Genomic DNA, 18,782 nt, shown 5'->3' with positions numbered 1-18,782 from the left:
CAGCAGGAAATTGTACACTAATAGGGGAGTCAAGGAAGGGTGCCATCCAGCACCTCTTTTGTTCTCTCTTTATATTAATGATACATATGAAGAAGTTATGAAAGCATCACCTGTTGTTCCATCAATCAATGGTTTTAGGATCCTAGCTTCACTATACGTGGACGATTCTATCCTCGTAGCACAAAATCCCCCAAAGCCTTGCAGGCCTTTCTTCCAGTGTTGGACACTTATTGCAAGACAAACAAATTGATACTTAATACCAATAAATGATCTTTAGCGGCAGGTGCCCAAAGAAGTTTTCATTTTTCATAAATTTCAGAGAAAACTTGAGAAAGTGACATCTTTCAGATACTTAGGTGTCACAATCGCCAAAACAGTAAAATGGTCAACTCGTATTCAAACCACCATTGGAATTACAGAAGCTGCTATGAATGCAATCCTGCCGATGGTGTCCTGGTACGGTCATAGATTCTATAGTTGCATCAAAAATATTTTCCAAACAAAAGTGGGAAGCTATATCCTCAACAGAGCAGATTTGTGGGGGTCAAGGGAATGTGTAGGACACTACGAGAGGAAGTTTTAAAAAACAGTACTTAAACTACTAGAAAGCTTTCCGTCTGCAGAACTGGAGAAAGATGAGTCCAAATGTCAAATAGCCCCCATTATATATGGACTGAAAAGGTTGAGTCAAGAACAGCTCATCTTGTTGATAAGGTCTGGAAAGAATATTTTTCTATGCAGCCGAAATCTAGCTAGAAGCTGAGAGGCTGTGCATACCACCATCTTCAAACTTGAACTTGTTGCCATACAAGAGGCAAAATGCCATAATAAACAAGCAATCACTGACCTTAAAGCTTCAAGAAACAGTGGATGCTCTTAGCAATTTAAAAGTGAGCTTCCATATTGGTCTGTTTAATCCATCCCTGCATTCTCAACAATATCTTGTCTTGCTAGCAAACCACAGAAGAAGACTTTTCGACTTAGCTGGTGGGGGCGAGGGCAGCGAAGGTTCTACAAAAAGAGCAACTTGGAAATAGAGTAGACCAAACATTCTTTCTCTTAAGTGACCTTATGGGTTTCGTGACCAGGGCAACACGCCTATCTAGATCGGAGGTTCAACTGGGACATGGGTTTAAAATATCAGAACGCCCAATGTTCACCCTGTTTCATTATCGTCCTGTGAATTGCCCCTGCTTTTTTACTCCGAACTATTGCTTTATGCTTTGGACTTTTTGGGCCTGTCACATTTGGCCTTGCTTTTAGATTACACAAGGTTTTAGCCTTGCTTTTAATATATTTTAATTTGTATACTTTGTTTTTAAATGCTTTGTGCAAAAAGGCAGCTATGTTTTGTACTGTGGGCCAAAAGCACTTTATAAAAATATCTGTCAGGTCGAGATGCAATTCTGAGGTCTGGAATACCTCTTTCAAAAAATGTCACTGCAAATCTCAAACATTAACTTATTTCCCCAGGAAGGGCAAACATAAGGACGAGTTGGGAATGAATACAGATTTAAACAGTGAGCTGATTTTGAAAAGGCTTAAGTTAAGTCTAAGAACGCCTTTTCACAACACAGTGCACAGACTTCTCAGACGGAAGGGGGCGCTTAGACGCAGACCACAATACATTGCGCTGAACAACCGCTTTCTAAGGCCAATGTCAGCAAGTGCAATATTTCATCCCTTACCCCAGTCACAAAGGGCTTTAGGTTTATTTCTTGAAAAGGAGTGAGACAGAGTATGTGCTCACAAGGATGACCGCTCAGACCACAGAAAGACGTTCTCACAGGAGGTTTTCAGAGAAGAGAAGAGAAGAGATGGTAGTGACTGAAAAACATTGCGTGCGAGTGATCGGGGGCTTTGAGGCCTCTTCAATTATTTTTGATCAATTAAAAAGCTAGCTTTGCTGCTAATATTTAAAGCGATGCAATTTTAGAACTAAAAAGCAACAAGCGCCAAGAGCCCAAAAAGCACTATTTAAATGACAGTGGCATTGACTCTTTAAAAAGCAGATTGGCTTTCCTACCGGCTTGTCTATTGCAATAACTTACTAACTGCTGTTCAAAGTCTTACCTGGGACAGCTCTGTTGGTGTACCCAGTGTCATCGAAGTATCTTTGTCCCAAATAGCAAAATGAAGTACAAAGTCACTCACGTTCATCAGGCTCTGTTGTCCTTTGATTCAGGCCTTCCTTTCGTCATGACCGACCAAGTATAGAGCAGCAAAAACAATCACACGTTTGGGCTGCGTTTTTTTGGGAAAAACGCGGACAGACTACCATAAAGGGTGGGTGGGGTGGGGTGGCGACAGTGGGGGGTCTCACCAAAGTCGGTCCTGGATGGCCGGATCCATGATAGATTTTTAGCATATCCCCATTTAGATACATTTAGTTATCTTAAAGTTTTGGCATGGATCGGGCCTCGCAGGACCGCCTTTGGAGAACCTTGACCTAGTTCAACAAGTGAAGTGACAGCTGCCATGAGTGACATTGTTTATAGCACAAAGGGTGTGAGAGTGCAGCACCGGAAAAGGCTTAGGTGCATCGCTGCTGAACAACACGAAGACTCCAGTTCTCCTCATGGGAAACATGGGCTGTAGAGAGGTAAACCCAACATAATGACTTCACAGGGCAATAGAGTTTGGTGCATTTGCAAATGCACATGACTGGCCTGCCCCTGCCTATTTGTCTCTCAAAGATCCTCAGGACAATCAGCCAGATAGTGATGTACTTCAAAAGTAATACGTTCCAGAAAGATGAACAGTAAATGTTAAGAAACTTGCCTGCACTTCAGAGGGGCGGTGCTCGGGCACCCTAAGGGACAAGCCGCTACTGTTTAAACCAGTGGTTCCCAAACTTTTTTGACCCGTGGCTCCCTTGACCTAATTGGCAGTTGGCCGTGGCTCCCCACCATTTTTTTACCCGCACACCGGGGTGCCGCGGCGCACCCTTTGAGAACCACTGGTCTACATGAAGAATCAAGCCTAGACGTGATGAAGGATTCAGAGAGTAGCCTTCACTGTCATAAAACCTTATTTGCAATCACAAAGATCTTATAAAGTACATCTCAATGCATACAACACAATCATAGAGTAGTATAAAGCACTCCCACTAAAAGTAACCAGGCTAGAGAAAGGCTCAAGGAGCTCTGTGGCGTTACAAGAAGTTTACGTGAGGTGGGCTCTGATCATGGGCATCCGCAGAAATGTTTTCGGGGGGGGGGATTTTTAACTTCATCACCATCCCCCTTGCACCCTTTCCCCCTCTGCCTTGCACCCTTCTCCTCTCTGCCTTGCACCCTTCTCCCCTCTGCCTTGCACCATTCTCCCCTCTGCCTTGCACCCTTCTCCTCTCTGCCTTGCACCCTTCTCCCCTCTGCGTTGCACCCTTCTCCTCTCTGCCTTGCACCCTTCTCCCCTCTGCCTTGCACCCTTCTCCTCTCTGCCTTTCACCCTTCTCCCCTCTGCCTTGCACCCTTCTCTTCTCTGCCTTGCACCCTTCTCCCCTCTGCCTTGCACCCATCTCCCCCTCTGCCTTGCACCCATCTCCCCCTCCACCTTGCACCCTTCTACCCCTTCCCCTAGTACCCTACTTCACCTCAGCCTTGCACCCTTCTCTCCTCTGCCTTGCACCCTACTCCCCTCTCCTTGCACCCTTCTCCTCTCTGCCTTGCACCCTTCTCCCCTCTGCCTTGCACCCTTCTCCCCTCTGCCTTGCACCCTTCTCCCCTCTGCCTTGCACCCTTCTCCTCTCTGCCTTGCACCCTTCTCCCCTCTGCCTTGCACCCTTCTCCCCTCTGCCTTGCAGCCTTCTCCCCTCTGCCTTGCACCATTCTCCCCTCTGCCTTGCACCCTTCTCCCCTCTCCCTTGCACCCTTCTCCCCTCTGCCTTGCACCCTTCTACCCTCTGTACCCACCCAACCAACGCTCTCCACCAGGCCCCTGAACCTGCACCCACCCAACGCTCTCCACCAGGCCCCTGGCCCTGCACCCACCCACCCAACACTTTCCACCAGGACCCTAACCCTGCACCCTCCCACCCAACGCTCTCCACCAGGCCCCTGACCCTGCACCACCCACCCACCGCTCTCCACCAGTCACATAACCCTGCACCCACCCACCCAATGCTCTCCATAGGTAGAGTGCAAGTGGGTACATGGCAGTGGGACATTCTGCCTACTGTGGACACAGCGCATTCAGACAGGACAGGCTCTCCTTGCAGACAAATAGGGCAACAGCAGCCTCAGAGACTCACAGATTGACAAGACAGGAAGACATGCACTGGACTCATTCACAGAGAATCCGGACAGTCAGCTTAACCGGGCTCACAGAAACAGGACAGGCAGCTCCACTGGGCACAGAAACAGGACCGGCAGCTTTACTGGACTCACAGAAAGAACTGCACTGGGGGCAGAGAAACAGGACAGGCAGCGCAATCGGGCTCACAGAAAAGGACAGCCTGCTCCACCGGGGTACAGAAAAGAACAGGCTGCTCCACAGGGTCCCAGAAGCAGGACAGTCAGCTACATAGGGGCTCAGAGAAACAGGACAGGCTGCTGCACCGGGCTCAGAGAAACAGTCCAGATAGGAGCGAGAAGAAAACACCGGGAGATGTGTGCCCTGGGGCAATGTCTGCCACGTGTGAGAATTAAAGGCTTTCTCCATCAATCACTAATTGAGATGCAGAGTTACCTGGCAGCACAAAGGAGGGGGAGGAATTGCGGCTGCATTTTCCACGACCCACATCCTGCGCCGCGGCGCGGCGCCCCTGGCTTCTAATCACGGCGCACCAGAGCGCCGCGGCGCACACTTTGGGAACCACAGGCTTAAACCCTTCCTTACCCCATCCTGAGCACCTCACTTTAGGTGTATGTGTTCCCCACTTTGCCAGCAATTTCCCCTGTCCCTCCCACTAATACATTGACCTATGTGTGGGGAGATCTCCGCACTCGTGGCCGAGACCTCAAAATAGAAAAATGAGGTGCAGCGGGGATTTCTGCACACAGGTTTGTGAACTGCATTTTGTAGTAGGTAAGACCTACTACTGTAGTACTATTTACATATTAAAACTTGCAGTTTGTGAAAATGACCCATAATGTCCAAAACCTTGAATGCACAATTAGTATCCCATTGGATGTATGTAGATTTTCTATTTTTAACTCCAATGTGGTGGTACTTAATGTACAATATTTCATTCTGATGATATCGTGGTACCATCATGCACCTATGATCACATGGAAAGCAAAAACATTATGCTAAGACAAAAATGTGCTAGAAGAGCGCGGTAAATCCCAACATCCGCAGAAAAATGAGTACAAACCTGGCATGAATGCAATTTTTAATTCATATAAAACCAGTTCATGAATATCTTTCCTTTGCTTACTATTTACTCTATTACCTTGCCATTTCAGCCAGATATCTCGCTCCGAGCCATTTTTCCATGTCTTTGGAAGCATCGTCTGCTTTTGCCAGCAAATCCTGTAGAACTGCTAGTGCTTTTGATTTTATTAGTTCAATTCTGGATTTTGTAGCAGCCGCTGTTGAAAACGATAGCCCATGACAAACAAACAGATCAGACATAGCACTTTACAATGCATGCAGAGAATCAGTTCAAAATCAGTAGAACAATTGGAAAATTAGGAACTCGCAGCAAACAAACCTCAATCTTCATACACAGCTTAATATTTCACGTTTATTTTGCCATTACTAGAAGTAAGAGCAAGGCAGAAACATTTACCTTTAGTGATTTTATTCCCCGTTATATTGACTAAGTCTCAATGATCTGGTAGTATTTTGTTACATATGTCAACATTGTACTTTTATTTGCATTTTTTGTGGGTGTCCCATCTGTCTTATTAAAATTGCACTGATATCAATGGCACTCTAACAACTCTTTGGAGCATAAGCCAACTCTGAATAAGGCCATCGGGCCCAAGTTTCTAGGTCACATGTGCAGTGCTAACACCCCCTCTTCCTTCGAGCTGTCTTCCCTGGAGTACCACAATCTAGTACTGATGTCCCGTATCAGTTCCTTGTTATGTTGTTTGCTGTACTTGTTGCCTATTTTTAAAGCATTGCACTAGTCGAGCTGAGTGATCCGCGTTATATAAATATCAATAATACGTAAATAATAAATCAATACATTCCTATGTCTGGGTCTGAAGAGGCATGCAGATGCATTTACTGATTTTGAAAGCCCTTCATACAGAACTACTGTACACATTAACAAGTCTATACATATACTCAATAGAAACTGTGCAGCTACACAGAGAATAATGGACAATACATGGAGCTGAGTAATAAGAATGCAGACATGGAGAAAATATTACATCCACAGAGAAGAAAAAATGAAACAAAGGCTATGAGATATTAACAAAGACTTTACATACATGTTTTGGGGAGTGGGCTACCGATAGTGGTAGTGAGTTTAGTCACTGTAAGGATGGATGGAGCATTATGGGGACGAGGGACTGGTCTAGTCACAGAGATTTCCAGTTCTGTGAGGTGAACGTATAGGGTCTGTCTACAATCTATGAGGGAATGGTGGGTCTCAGCTGGATGGAACCGTTGTTCCAGAGAAGTAAACTTAGTCACTCAAAAGAAGTGAAACATGCACGTGGGGTGGTGGGGGCTGTTATGCAGCGACCGGATGGGCGGTGATTGAGCATAACAACCAAAGAGTAGTATGCCGGAGTGTTATGGCAGGCGGGTGACCAGGAGCAGTCATTGAATGTTTCTGTAGAGTAGGTAATTTGTTATTGTCACTATAAGTGGCTGAGCGCTTTAGAATACTGCTCAGACACCTGCTATGTTGTGGAATAAAAACGTTGTAACGGTAGCTGTAAGTGAGGAGGTCATGCATGCTGGACATAAACTGTGCGCCTAAGTATTTGGTGAAAGTTATATAGGACAAATGAGACTGGAGGAGGGGTAAGGGCGGTGAGGTGGGCGAGGAAGGGAAGTAAATGATTTAGTTTGGTTTGGCAGAAGATGGACATTATCAGCTGGTTTCTCCTAGTCACTGTCATGACGTTATGGAAGCGATTCATGTCCAGGGTACAGACTACAATCTTACCGCTTTACATTTATCAACAACTTTTACCTCGTCCCCTAAAAGGACATACATACCTGACCTCTCACACAAAAGCCTTCTTTGTCTGTTCACCAAGATGAAAACTCAGCAGCAAATTAAGCTAAGTTGCATTTCTCTCTTTTACCTTTTTGAATTGTTCTGGATGTGCCATATGGAGGAGCTCCTTTTCTGAACTCCACTTGTGGTCACATCCATGAACTAATCGGGTTTCTTTATTCGATGTTTAGCGGGATTTGCTGTCTGATGAAGGCTGACATCCAGGAGGCTTGAAACTTACTTGCTGTTTACTGTGACATGCCGGAATCGAGGCTCTGCCAGCTGAGTGGGTCGTGCACTAGTTGTGCAAGTGTCCATGTTCTTCCCATAGTACTTCTCCCCCATCTCTCCTGATCCTCTAGATAATTGGTGTGATCTGCACCATTACTTTGCCCGTATTGCTTTGCTGAAACTATTGATATTGTGAGACATTGATTGTTTGCGACCAGGAGTCTGGTCGGGATCCCCTGGTGGTCTTGTCCCCTCCGAAGACTGATTGGTTTGCAGCCTGGCCCAGAGGACGTCTGGCATAACGCCTTGGTGCTGGTAAATTGAGTTGCTTAACCCCTTCCACGCTGATGACGAGCTGGGCTCGTCATGAGGTAGCCTCCTCGCACGCTGATGACGAGCCCAGCTCGTCACGTAAAGTGCGCTTTTAAAAATCTCAGCGTACGAGCGGAATTCCGCCCGCACGCATGCGGTTAATACACTTTGAGGCAGCTAATATAAATTGGTGTATTTTGTGATAATTCACTGTAGGACCAATCCGGATGGGCACCATTGTCTTTTCTTTTCTTTTGTCTTTCCCTGAGCATGAGCAACCATTTTAAAGCTTCCACTACCAAATACCAGAGACAGAAGAAGTCCTCACCTGTCTTTCCCCACATAAATAGAAAGAGGACTGTGTGAACCTTAGCATGGGCAAATTAGGAGCAGTCCTTTCAGTCTAACTGCTGACTGAAACCTGGTAATCCTCTTTGTTCAACGGCTGTTTCAACTTTGATTTATGGGAATTTATTTTGAGCACTCTCTGTCACCTAAACCTCCAGGACGGTGGCGCATTGAAGAGGGGGCAACTCTACATCTAATACAAAATTGCGGATCAATTAAGTTAGTGCATCCCATTATCAAATGCATCCCCAGGCCCTTGGCCTTACACAATTGTTCCGCACCACATTCGAGAATAGGCCTATATCACTGAACTGGCCTCTTATGCAACAAATCAATGCAGCACCACTAGGGTAGGACTACCCCTCAACACTAAGGCAATCCTTCAGACACCTGGATTAGAATACCGTAAGGACCCATGAGAATACTAAGGGAAAAGATAAAAATGGGGATTGGCCAAATGGAACCCCTGGGGCAAAATCTCTTGCCTGACCCCAAGATGGCCGCTACAGTGCTCCATTTCCTAGATGAGCTACTACTCTTGGACAAAAATCGGACCTCGACCAGACCTCGAGCATATCCCCCATCCGGCTCTTTAGCTGCTACAGTGTAGATCAAAATTGGCGCCAAACACATATTCATTATCTGATGTTCACTTACTACCATAAACATTGGCTGCATAGGGCCAGCAGTCTCCCAGGCTACTGAACCAATGACCCAACTCACTTGTCCCCTTCTACAGTGAGGGTATTTCTCTACCAGCCCTCTGTCCCTAAAATTGCCTCAATAAGTGTGCCCTTGTCCAAAGCACTTCCTATTCCCCTTGTTGGGGATGGATCCAGCATTTATGCCCTGGAGTCTCAGAGACCCTCTGTGAGAGTCCACAGAAACAAGGGAGTCACACATAGTCGGAGGTCTGGGAAAGATTCCCTTACCGCTGGGAGCCGTCTCCTAACCAGCCGGACGTCGGACGCTGTGTTTCTGCTGGGTTTCCTGCCCCCTCCCCCACCTCTTCACTCCTTCATTCTTCAGAGTGTGCACGTGGCCAAAACACTGCTCTCCCCTCGTTGGAGAGGGATCCAGCATTTATGCCCTGGAGTCTCAGAGACCCTGCTGAGAGTGTCTACCACGACTAGAAAATCACACATAACGGAGGACTGGAAATGATCCCTTTAACGCTGGGAGCCGTCACCTACCCAGCTGGATGTCAGACACTATTACTTCCTCGTCTCCACACTGTGTCTCCTACCCCTCCCCCACCTCCTCCCTCCTTCATTCTTTGTCTACCCCCCTATTCCTCTCCTCTCTCCCCTGAATTTCTTCACCCCTTCCTGCTTTGTTTATCCTAGGTTTTTTCTCTACCAGCCTGCATGCCCCTAAAATGGCCTCCAAGTGTGCCCTTGTCCAAAGCACTCCTACTCCCCTTGTTGGGGAAGGATCCAGCATTTATGCCCTGGAGTCTGAGAGACCCCTCTGCGAGAGTCCACAGCGACAAGGGAGTCACACAAAGCGGAGGACTGGGAAAGATCCCCTTACCGCTGGGAGCCATCTCCTATCCAGCCGGACGTCGGACACTGTGTTTCCGCTGAGTTTCCTATCTCCTCCCCCACCTCTTCCCTCCTTCATTCTACAGAGTGTGCCCATGGCCAAAGCACTACTGTCCCCTTGTTGGGGAGGGATCCAGCATTTATGCCCTGGTGTCTCAGAGACCCCACCAAGAGAGTCCACTGCATAAAGGAAATCACACATAACGGAGGACTGGAAATGATCCCTTTACCACTGGGAATGGTCACCTATCCAGCCGGATTTCAGACACTGTTACTTCCTCGTCTCCATGCTGTGTCCACTACCCCTCCCCCACCTCCTCCCTCCTTCATTCTTTGCCTACCTCCCCTATTCCTCTGCTCTCTCCCCTGAATTTCTCTCCCCCTGCCTCCTTTGTTTATCATTATGCCTATGCTATGCTTTAGTAACTCATGTAATTCATGTAATTCATGTAACTATGCTCCAGCAACTGATGTAACTATAAAACTATGTTCAGAAACAATGTTCTTCCTCATGTAAAGTGCTCTGATACCTCCGGGTCAAGCTAGCGCTATATAAAACTTTTAAAATAAATAAATAAACACCAAAGTGTCAAATAACTATTAAAGTAGTAACCATAATTCAGTTTATGAACATCCTAACAACAACCTTGAGACAAAAGAGAACCTATATTGTTGTATGGCGTTTTAGGATCCGAGCGAATTTTTCCGATTCATGCCCTTATATAGGTACAATTCACATTGCCCTAATATAGGCATAGAAATCATACCCTTATTTATACATAGACCATGCAGTCCAAAAACAGGCATGGCTACTTCCACCCATACCAAAACGTCACAATGATTTCTTGGAAAATCGGCTTAAGCAGTCTGGGACCTCCACTTGCTTGAATATTAATTTGTCCAAGAACTCATGTACTTTACAAAGAACTACTATTCCCTTGGGGTTCTTTACTGATGTTATTATGCCCGACTTTACGTCAAACTAGGCACCTTCAAGGTATAAATATGCCTTCACTTGCTCTAGCAAGACACGGTGGTTCGGAGCAGTTCAACTATCTACTTGCTCGACGCAGCTCGCTACTGCAAGTGCCGAAGGAAGCCAACCCTCCAGCTGATGCACTGATCGAGAAGCTGTCCATTCTCTCGCTGAGAATCCAGCTCCAGTGTTTCCAAGCTCCCCTTGCAGGGTGTTGGGAAATCGAGTCCCGAGACAGAGATACCAGACCTCCTTCGTTCTAAACTAAGGTATGGAGCTGATTAGACCCGTAGAGAAATCTTGGCAAAGAAAACCAAACCTATGCTACACAAATACTTACTCCCTCCCGCGTACAAGACTTAGGTAAGGTACATTGGGGTAGGCGTATTTTAGGAGCACCAGTTGAGTACTTTTAGCCATTGTTATTTATGCATGTACTTTTATATGGTTTAGAAACCATACAATGCTTTTACAGTATTATTTTATAATTCTATTCTCGCTGCACGCATTATACTTTGCAGCCTGCATTACGATTGTAGCAGTTACCTTTACCTGCATGAGAAAGAAGACTGTTCAATAAATCCTTTCATTGAAAACGCCTGTCTCTCTATTTCTCTGCACCTCTGTTGAAACGAAGCATGCTCGATTGAGTAAAATATTTAATCGTTTCCACAAACTCTAGAGAGATATATTTCTTATTCTTGGGAAACAAAGTTGTCAAGTTTAAGCGGTTGTCAGAAACTAATCCCTTCTTGTGAATTTGAGAAAGGTTCTAGTGACCTCTGAGCTAGCTGGCATTCACTATTAAGTTTAGTATATTCGATAGAGACCTAGTAGACATAAGTCCTATGTCAAATCTATAGAATATATTATTCCAATGCACAGAGCCTATTCGGAATATAGGAACTACACTGCAATATATGAAATAAATATATGTAATAAATACGGGGTTCTTCCTCACCTTTTTAGATTTTTTGTTGTTGATATAATACTAAAATAATTGAGACCCAAAAGGACTCCGTTCCCAGCGTGGAAAGGATGGGTGAGTCGTTAAGGAAGCTGCAGCTAGATTCTGTCTCTACCAGATAATGCGTTACAAAAGGTAAGTAACTTTCTCATCTGATAGAGACATCTAGCCGCTGATTCCTTACTATAGAATCAAATGCCAAAGCCGTACCTGAGGAGGGTCTGTGAACAATCAACATGAAAAGTTCCTTACTAAGAGCAAGCCGGTCCAAAATAAGAGAGAGGGAGGTGACCGGAAATTTTAGAATAATGCAGGTGTGCATATACACACCCTGCCCTTTAGAGTCCCATTGAAGGAGCCATAGGTAAATAATGTCGCAAGACTCTTAAACCATGGGAATAACATAGCCATTTCAGAAAGACAAGACCGTTTTAAGATCTCTCTTTGACAGTAACAAAAATGTTAAGGCAATAAACAAATGGAGAAGATATCACCCATGCCAATAAGACTTTGTCTTCAACTACATGATTATATGTTCAAATCCGAACAGCATATTCAAATTTATGAACCCAGAACAGCCAGCTGTGCCACTGACCCACACCTGTAAAATCCATCCTCTATGGAGAAAACACATGTTCATTTAAAAGAAAAGTCAAAGACAATATTAGCCTTATATTGACGTAGAAGCAGTCCTTCCATATAAAAAAGAACTAGAGATGTATAAGGACCTCTAGAAAATCTCATATATACAAAAATACAGATAGAAATGGACACATACAAGTAAAATATTCAAATGCCTATGTATCAACAAAATACATTTGTTTAAAAGATAGCTGAAAGAGAAATAACTTGCAGGCAACAGTGACATAACAGTATGTGACCATAGCGAATTCATACCCTTAGAAACGAAACAGCATCCAACCCATCAGAGTAATGTAAGTTGCCTAAAAGACCATCATTAAACCATGTCAGCATAACATCGAATAAGATATTGAGAAGTAAAATAAATATTGATAGCCTATCCAACACAAAGGTCTGCACAAGATAAATAGAGACCATCATTGATGGACTAGTAAAAGCTGGAAAAAACAAATATTAATGTGCCTAACTCTCTTGAAACCACACTTCGCCAAGCGAGAACCAAACCTACAGCATGAAAAGGCAGAAAATAAGGCAAAGAGTTGTCTCTCAGCAACTTTAGGCAGGTAGATAATGAAAGGAATCGCTCTGTAAGAGAGCAATATTCCTAAACATCAGGTAAAACAGTCTTCTACAAAAACTAGAACGACGAACTTCCGCGCCTCCCCCTCAAGGACCAACCTACATTATTTCTAGGTAGAAAAGAAATAGTACACCATAGAGGGGAATGTTCTCAAGCAACCTTTTCCAATAGAAGGAGTAGAATCACTTAAGATACTATATCTGCCTAAAGGCCTACAGTAACCTAACATCACATCAGGAAAATGTAGGAATAACCGCTGCACTCCAAGGTAATACCAAGGCTTGGTGGTAACACAAAGTTAAATATTTCTTAGGTACTCTGAGAGATCACCTTCTGGTTCCATAAGGTGCAAAAGGACTAACAGCAAATGGAAGTCTTACGGGGGTAAGAACTATCTCAGAGGACTCTTGGTGCACAAAAAGTGCGTAGAAACAAATTAATTGAAATGGACGTAGTCGTGTCTCCAAATCTTTTCAATAAAGTTTAATTGTCAAAGTACTTCAAAAGTATCCCAGAAAACATATTGACTTCATATGTTGTTCATTTCGACTTTACACAGAAGAAAAGACGTAAGGTCCATGTGACATTCTTCTCAAGGTAACTTAACAACCTCAATGCATTTCGTGCTAAAAATAGCACTTCTTCAGGGGGATAGTATATCTAGAGGGAAACAAAAGTAAATGCGATATAGTTCGCCGAAAAACAGGAAGTGATACAAAGTATCTCACAAAATACATCTACAAAACGTGTTGTCAAAAAATGCGAGGCTCGAGGGGTATAGAATGGTGCCGATATATCGAAATGAAATGTGCGAAAACGAAAACGAAGAAATTGCCATGCTCAAAAAGAAGAAGTGTTGAATAAAGATAAAGGGAATGTGATACAGTCACCAGAGTGTACTGAAGATAACATGCTGAAAAAATAAGTGCAAGCCAGGAGTATTACGTGTAAATAAACGTAAAAAGATTGTCCATATAGGTTAAGTGCGGACACAGACAATGAAAACATGCTCATGCGGAATAAAAAGTCACCACGTTAATCCGTTGTGTAAATAGCTTACGGAGTACCGAGAAGGTAACGGGTAAAGTAGGTAAACCGCATCCAGTGTAGCCGAGCCATAACCCGGAAGACGCCACGCATGCGCAGAGGCGCTCAATAAAGGGAAAAAAACGTAACCAAAGAAATAGGACTATATACGATGTGAAAATGTAAACAGAAAACGTAATCAAGCTCACTAAGGGGAGAATAATGAAGGGTGGGTAAATGAATACAGAAAAGTAAAAGAATAAAACATAGAATACAGGAACAGAATAGACCAAAAGTTTAGAAAATAAAAATAGAAACATCTAAACGGTATGTAGAAATTCGTAACCAAGATAGAGTCACACAATCTGTAATGAATAAGGAAGGGAGAAGGTGGATAAAAAAGAACCAGAAGGAAAAGAAAAAGAAAAACAGTGAGAGTTAAGTAAATTACAGGCATGAGAGAGAACAAAGTGCTACTGTAAACACATTATTATAGATGACAACTAAGTTCAATTCTGTCATTAAGCCCCTTCGGTTGTAGGGCTTGTAGAAAATAAATCCAATGAAGTTCACGCTGTAGTAGCAATTTGCTGTTGTCTTTGTTGGGTAATTTTTTCACAACTTCCAAAACAAGAAAACGTATTTGACTTGGATTATGGGATTGTGCCACAAAATGCGCCGCAATACATGACTTTAAATCAATGTCAACATACATTCAAGATACAACTGATTTTCTGAGAAAACTCCATGAAATTCACATCACACCTGACCAACCTGTCATTCTAACCACCATAGATGTCAGTGCACTCTACACTTCGATTCCACATGATTTGGGCCTTGAAAGCCTTGGAATCAGCCTTGTTACAAACCTACAAACCCACGGCCTTACAAATTTTTATTCTGGAACTTATGCAGTTTACTCTGCATCACAGTTATTTTCAATCTCCCAAGAACCAATACTATTTGCAATTATCTGGAGTAGCCATGGGCAACTGTGCTGCTCCAGCCTACGCCAATTTGTTCATGTACCACTTCGAAAAACAAAACATTTTGAAACACAAAAATTGGGAACCATTCTTATGTGCGTACCATCGATATATTGATGATATTTTCCTGGTGTGGAAAGGTAATGAAATACAATTGAACAATGCCATTGAAAATTTGAACAGTATCAATGACCGGATTCAATTCACCTACACTCACAGCAGAACCGAAATTTCTTTTCTAGATGTGCAAATTAAATTGATCAACAACCAACTCATCACATCTATATATACGAAAGAAACTGACCGGAACAACTACCTTCATTATCAAAGCTTTCACCAACCCAGTCTGAAACGTCACCTACCATACTCACAACTGCTACGTGCCAAACGGATTGCTTCTACACCTGAACTATATGCCCAAGATAGCGAAAAAATCATCTCTAAATTCCACCAACGAGGTTACCCCACACGAATTACAAAAACTGCAGAACAACGGACCATGAGCCTTAATAGAACAGACCCACTCAAACCCAAAAACACCACTCAAGAAGATGAAAATCGTCATGTCTTTATATCCAAGTACTCAACACAATCCAAAAAAATCAAAGAAATAATTCGCAAACACTGGCCAATGCTTCAATTGGAGAAAGACTTCAACAACATTTTCGAAAAATTTCCTATTTTTGCATATCAATGCTCTAACAATTTACAAACTCTTCTGAAACAACCCACATCGCCCATTTTGCCTGTTTTTAAAGGAACCATACCTTGTTTGAACTGTGGACACTGCAACAGTATCATACCTGGTAATACCCTATGTCATCCCACGAAAGGCACCCCCATTCATCTCCAAGTGAATGCAACTTGTGATTCCACGAACCTGATATACATGTTAAAATGCCCGTGCGGTCTCCCGTATGTGGGTAAAACTGAACGAAAGATCAAAACTCGACTCACAGAACACCGGAGCAATATTCGCACCAAGAATTTAAAGTCATGTATTGCGGCGCATTTTGTGGCACAATCCCATAATCCAAGTCAAATACGTTTTCTTGTTTTGGAAGTTGTGAAAAAATTACCCAACAAAGACAACAGCACATTGCTACTACAGCGTGAACTTCATTGGATTTATTTTCTACAAGCCCTACAACCGAAGGGGCTTAGTGACAGAATTGAACTTAGTTGTCATCTATAATAATGTGTTTACAGTAGCACTTTGTTCTCTCTCATGCCTGTAATTTACTTAAATCTCACTGTTTTTCTTTTTCTTTTCCTTCTGGTTCTTTTTTATCCACCTTTCTCCCTTCCTTATTCATTACAGATTGTGTGACTCTATCTTGGTTACGAATTTCTACATACTGTTTAGATGTTTCTATTTTTATTTTCTAAACCTTTGGTCTATTCTGTTCCTGTATTCTATGTTTTATTCTTTTACTATTCTGTATTCATTTACCCACCCTTCATTATGCTCCCCTTAGTGAGCTTGATTACGTTTTCTGTTTACATTTTCATATCGTATATAGTCCTATTTCTTTGGTTACGTTTTTTTTCCCTTTATTGAGCACCTCTGCGCATGCATGGCGTCTTCCGGGTTATGGCTCGGCTACACTGGATGCGGTTTACCTACTTTACCCGTTACCTTCTCGGTACTCGGTAAGCTATTTACACAACGGATTAACGTGGTGACTTTTTATTCCGCATGAGCATGTTTTCATTTTCTGTGTTCGCACTTAACCTATATGGACAATCTTTTTACGTTTATTTACACGTAATACTCCTGGCTTGCACTTATTTTTTCAGCATGTTATCTTCAGTACACTCTGGTGACTGTATCACATTCCCTTTATCTTTATTCAACACTTCTTCTTTTTGAGCATGGCAATTTCTTCGTTTTCGTTTTTGCACATTTCATTTCGATATATCGGCACCATTCTATACCCCTCGAGCCTCGCATTTTTTGACAACACGTTTTGTAGATGTATTTTGTGAGATACTTTGTATCACTTCCTGTTTTTCGGCGAACTATATCGCATTTACTTTTGTTTCCCTCTAGATATACTATCCCCCTGAAGAAGTGCTATTTTTAGCACAAAATGCATTGGGGTTGTTAAGTTACCTTGAGAAGAATGTCACATGGACCTTACGTCTTTTCTTCTGTGTTAAGTCGAAATGAACAACATATGAAGTCAATATGTTTTCTGGGATACTTTTGAAGTACTTTGACAATTAAACTTTATTGAAAAGATTTGGAGACACGACTACGTCCATTTCAATTAATTTGTTTCTACGCACTTTTTGTGCACCAAGAGTCCTCTGAGATAGTTCTTACCCCCGTAAGACTTCCATTTGCTATCACATCAGGAAAATCAGCAACCGATAATGCTGAGAGAACATGAACATGTTGAACAACACTGACCATAAGACAGAGCCTGAACAGCAACATATTGCCATAAAACTTTACAAGTCAAGTGTTTGCTAATAATGTTCTACCTCCAACAGACGTAAAGAACCTCATCTATCACCTCATCTATCATGCAAACACAAGGCCCGTACCAGAGTGAAAAATGAAGCCACATAATAACAATGTGGGATATAGGTACTTTCTGTGGAAAATACCAGAAGGAATCTTAGGATTGACACCCTGGTGGAGTACCCTACAGAACATATTAGGCCAAGCATATCAAGAGGGTCTTTGTACCTAAGATCATTAAAGGGTCACATTGTATACACCATGACTCCATGGGATACAAATTCCCAAAAAACACAGAGAACTACCCTATACATATATACATAGAGAAGAACTCGGAGCACTTAAACATGAAACAAACAGTGCATAAGCTTAGCAGACCCCTCTCAACCCATATATAAACATATATAAATGCATATATATATATTTATATATATATATATATATATATATATACGTATATATATATATATTACCTACTGGCGGTCGCCAGTAGGTATATATAGTTAGGATTTTTTCTCTATGGGTTTTTTGAAAATTCTATGTCTAATAACTTTGGCGTTTGTGGACGGAATTGGCTGAAATTTTCAGGAAAATGGCACATTTTGTTTCTGAGCAGCCCTTGAAAATTTGGGGGGGGTTCGTCCAGTGGGGGCCGAGAAAAAAGGGGGGTCCCAAAACGTGTTTTTAACATTGAGTTTTCCATAGGGCGGTTGGCCTCACTTTTAGCCCGAACGGCTGAATGGATTTGCACGAAACTTGGCAAAATTGTAGGGACTGGTAGCCCGATGTGCCTTTTGTAGGTCTCAATATATGTGCTCCAGTGGATTTTGAGAAATTAACGTTTAAAAAAAGATATATATCTGTAACAGCGGACCGGGCAGCGCACTGGTTCGCGGACTTTTCGCGCAACGGAGCTTTGTGAAGCGAAGCTGATTGGTTCTCCGGCGTCTGTCAACATTCCAAACAGTCCGTAGCGGCCGCCATCTTGTCTCTCGGTAGGATCGAGAGACAAGAGGAGGTCAAAACAAAGGGGGAAATAACTATAAGGGGGCATAGTAGATCCTCGCTGACCCCCTAGGTTTGATGTGGAGGTTTTAAAAGGGCCCCGCGGGGCCAAAAAAAATAATAATAATAATAATTGAACGGCTGAATGGATTTGCACGAAACTTGGCAAAATATTAGGGACTGGTAGCCCGATGTGCCTTTGCTAGGTCTCAATATATGTGCTCCAGTGGATTTTGAGAAATTAACGTTCAAAAAAAGATATATATCTGTAACAGCGCTCCGCTTCGCGTAACGGAGGTTTGCGAAGCTGATTGGTCATTCTGTCACTGGGCTATAGTTGGGCTACATCTGGCTGATATTTGGGCTACATTTGTTTTTTTGTGTGTCTGGCGGCCATCTTTGGGCTACATTGGGCTTCATTGGGCTACATTCGGCTAATTAGCAAATAGCTCATCGCAAACTAGGAATGGTAAAGAATCGCTATTTATTCCTTAAAGTTCGCTATTTAGGAAATGCAAATAACTTTGATGATACATATGGCGGTTCATCTCTAACAAGATAAGAAGCAT

At 43.0% G+C, this 18,782-nt stretch overlaps 1 protein-coding gene across 2 annotated transcripts in view; it reads right to left on the bottom strand.

Annotated features, from left to right (window-relative positions):
• SPEF2 (sperm flagellar and cilia associated 2) overlaps window positions 1-18,782 on the bottom strand; it is a 1,151,963-nt gene that overhangs the window by 272,176 nt on the left and 861,005 nt on the right. For both annotated transcript variants that reach the window (XM_078674939.1, XM_078674940.1), the window contains exon 27: window positions 5,396-5,534. In XM_078674939.1, coding sequence (XP_078531065.1) covers window positions 5,396-5,534 — 139 coding nt within the window. The remainder of the gene's footprint in view (window positions 1-5,395; window positions 5,535-18,782) is intronic.

Source organism: Lissotriton helveticus, chromosome 2_1 (genome assembly GCF_964261635.1).
Source record: "Lissotriton helveticus chromosome 2_1, aLisHel1.1, whole genome shotgun sequence".
In the NCBI taxonomy this organism is placed as follows: Eukaryota; Metazoa; Chordata; class Amphibia; order Caudata; family Salamandridae; genus Lissotriton; species Lissotriton helveticus.
Note: the sequence above shows the minus strand (reverse complement) of the source record. Positions and strands in the feature narration are given on the sequence as shown.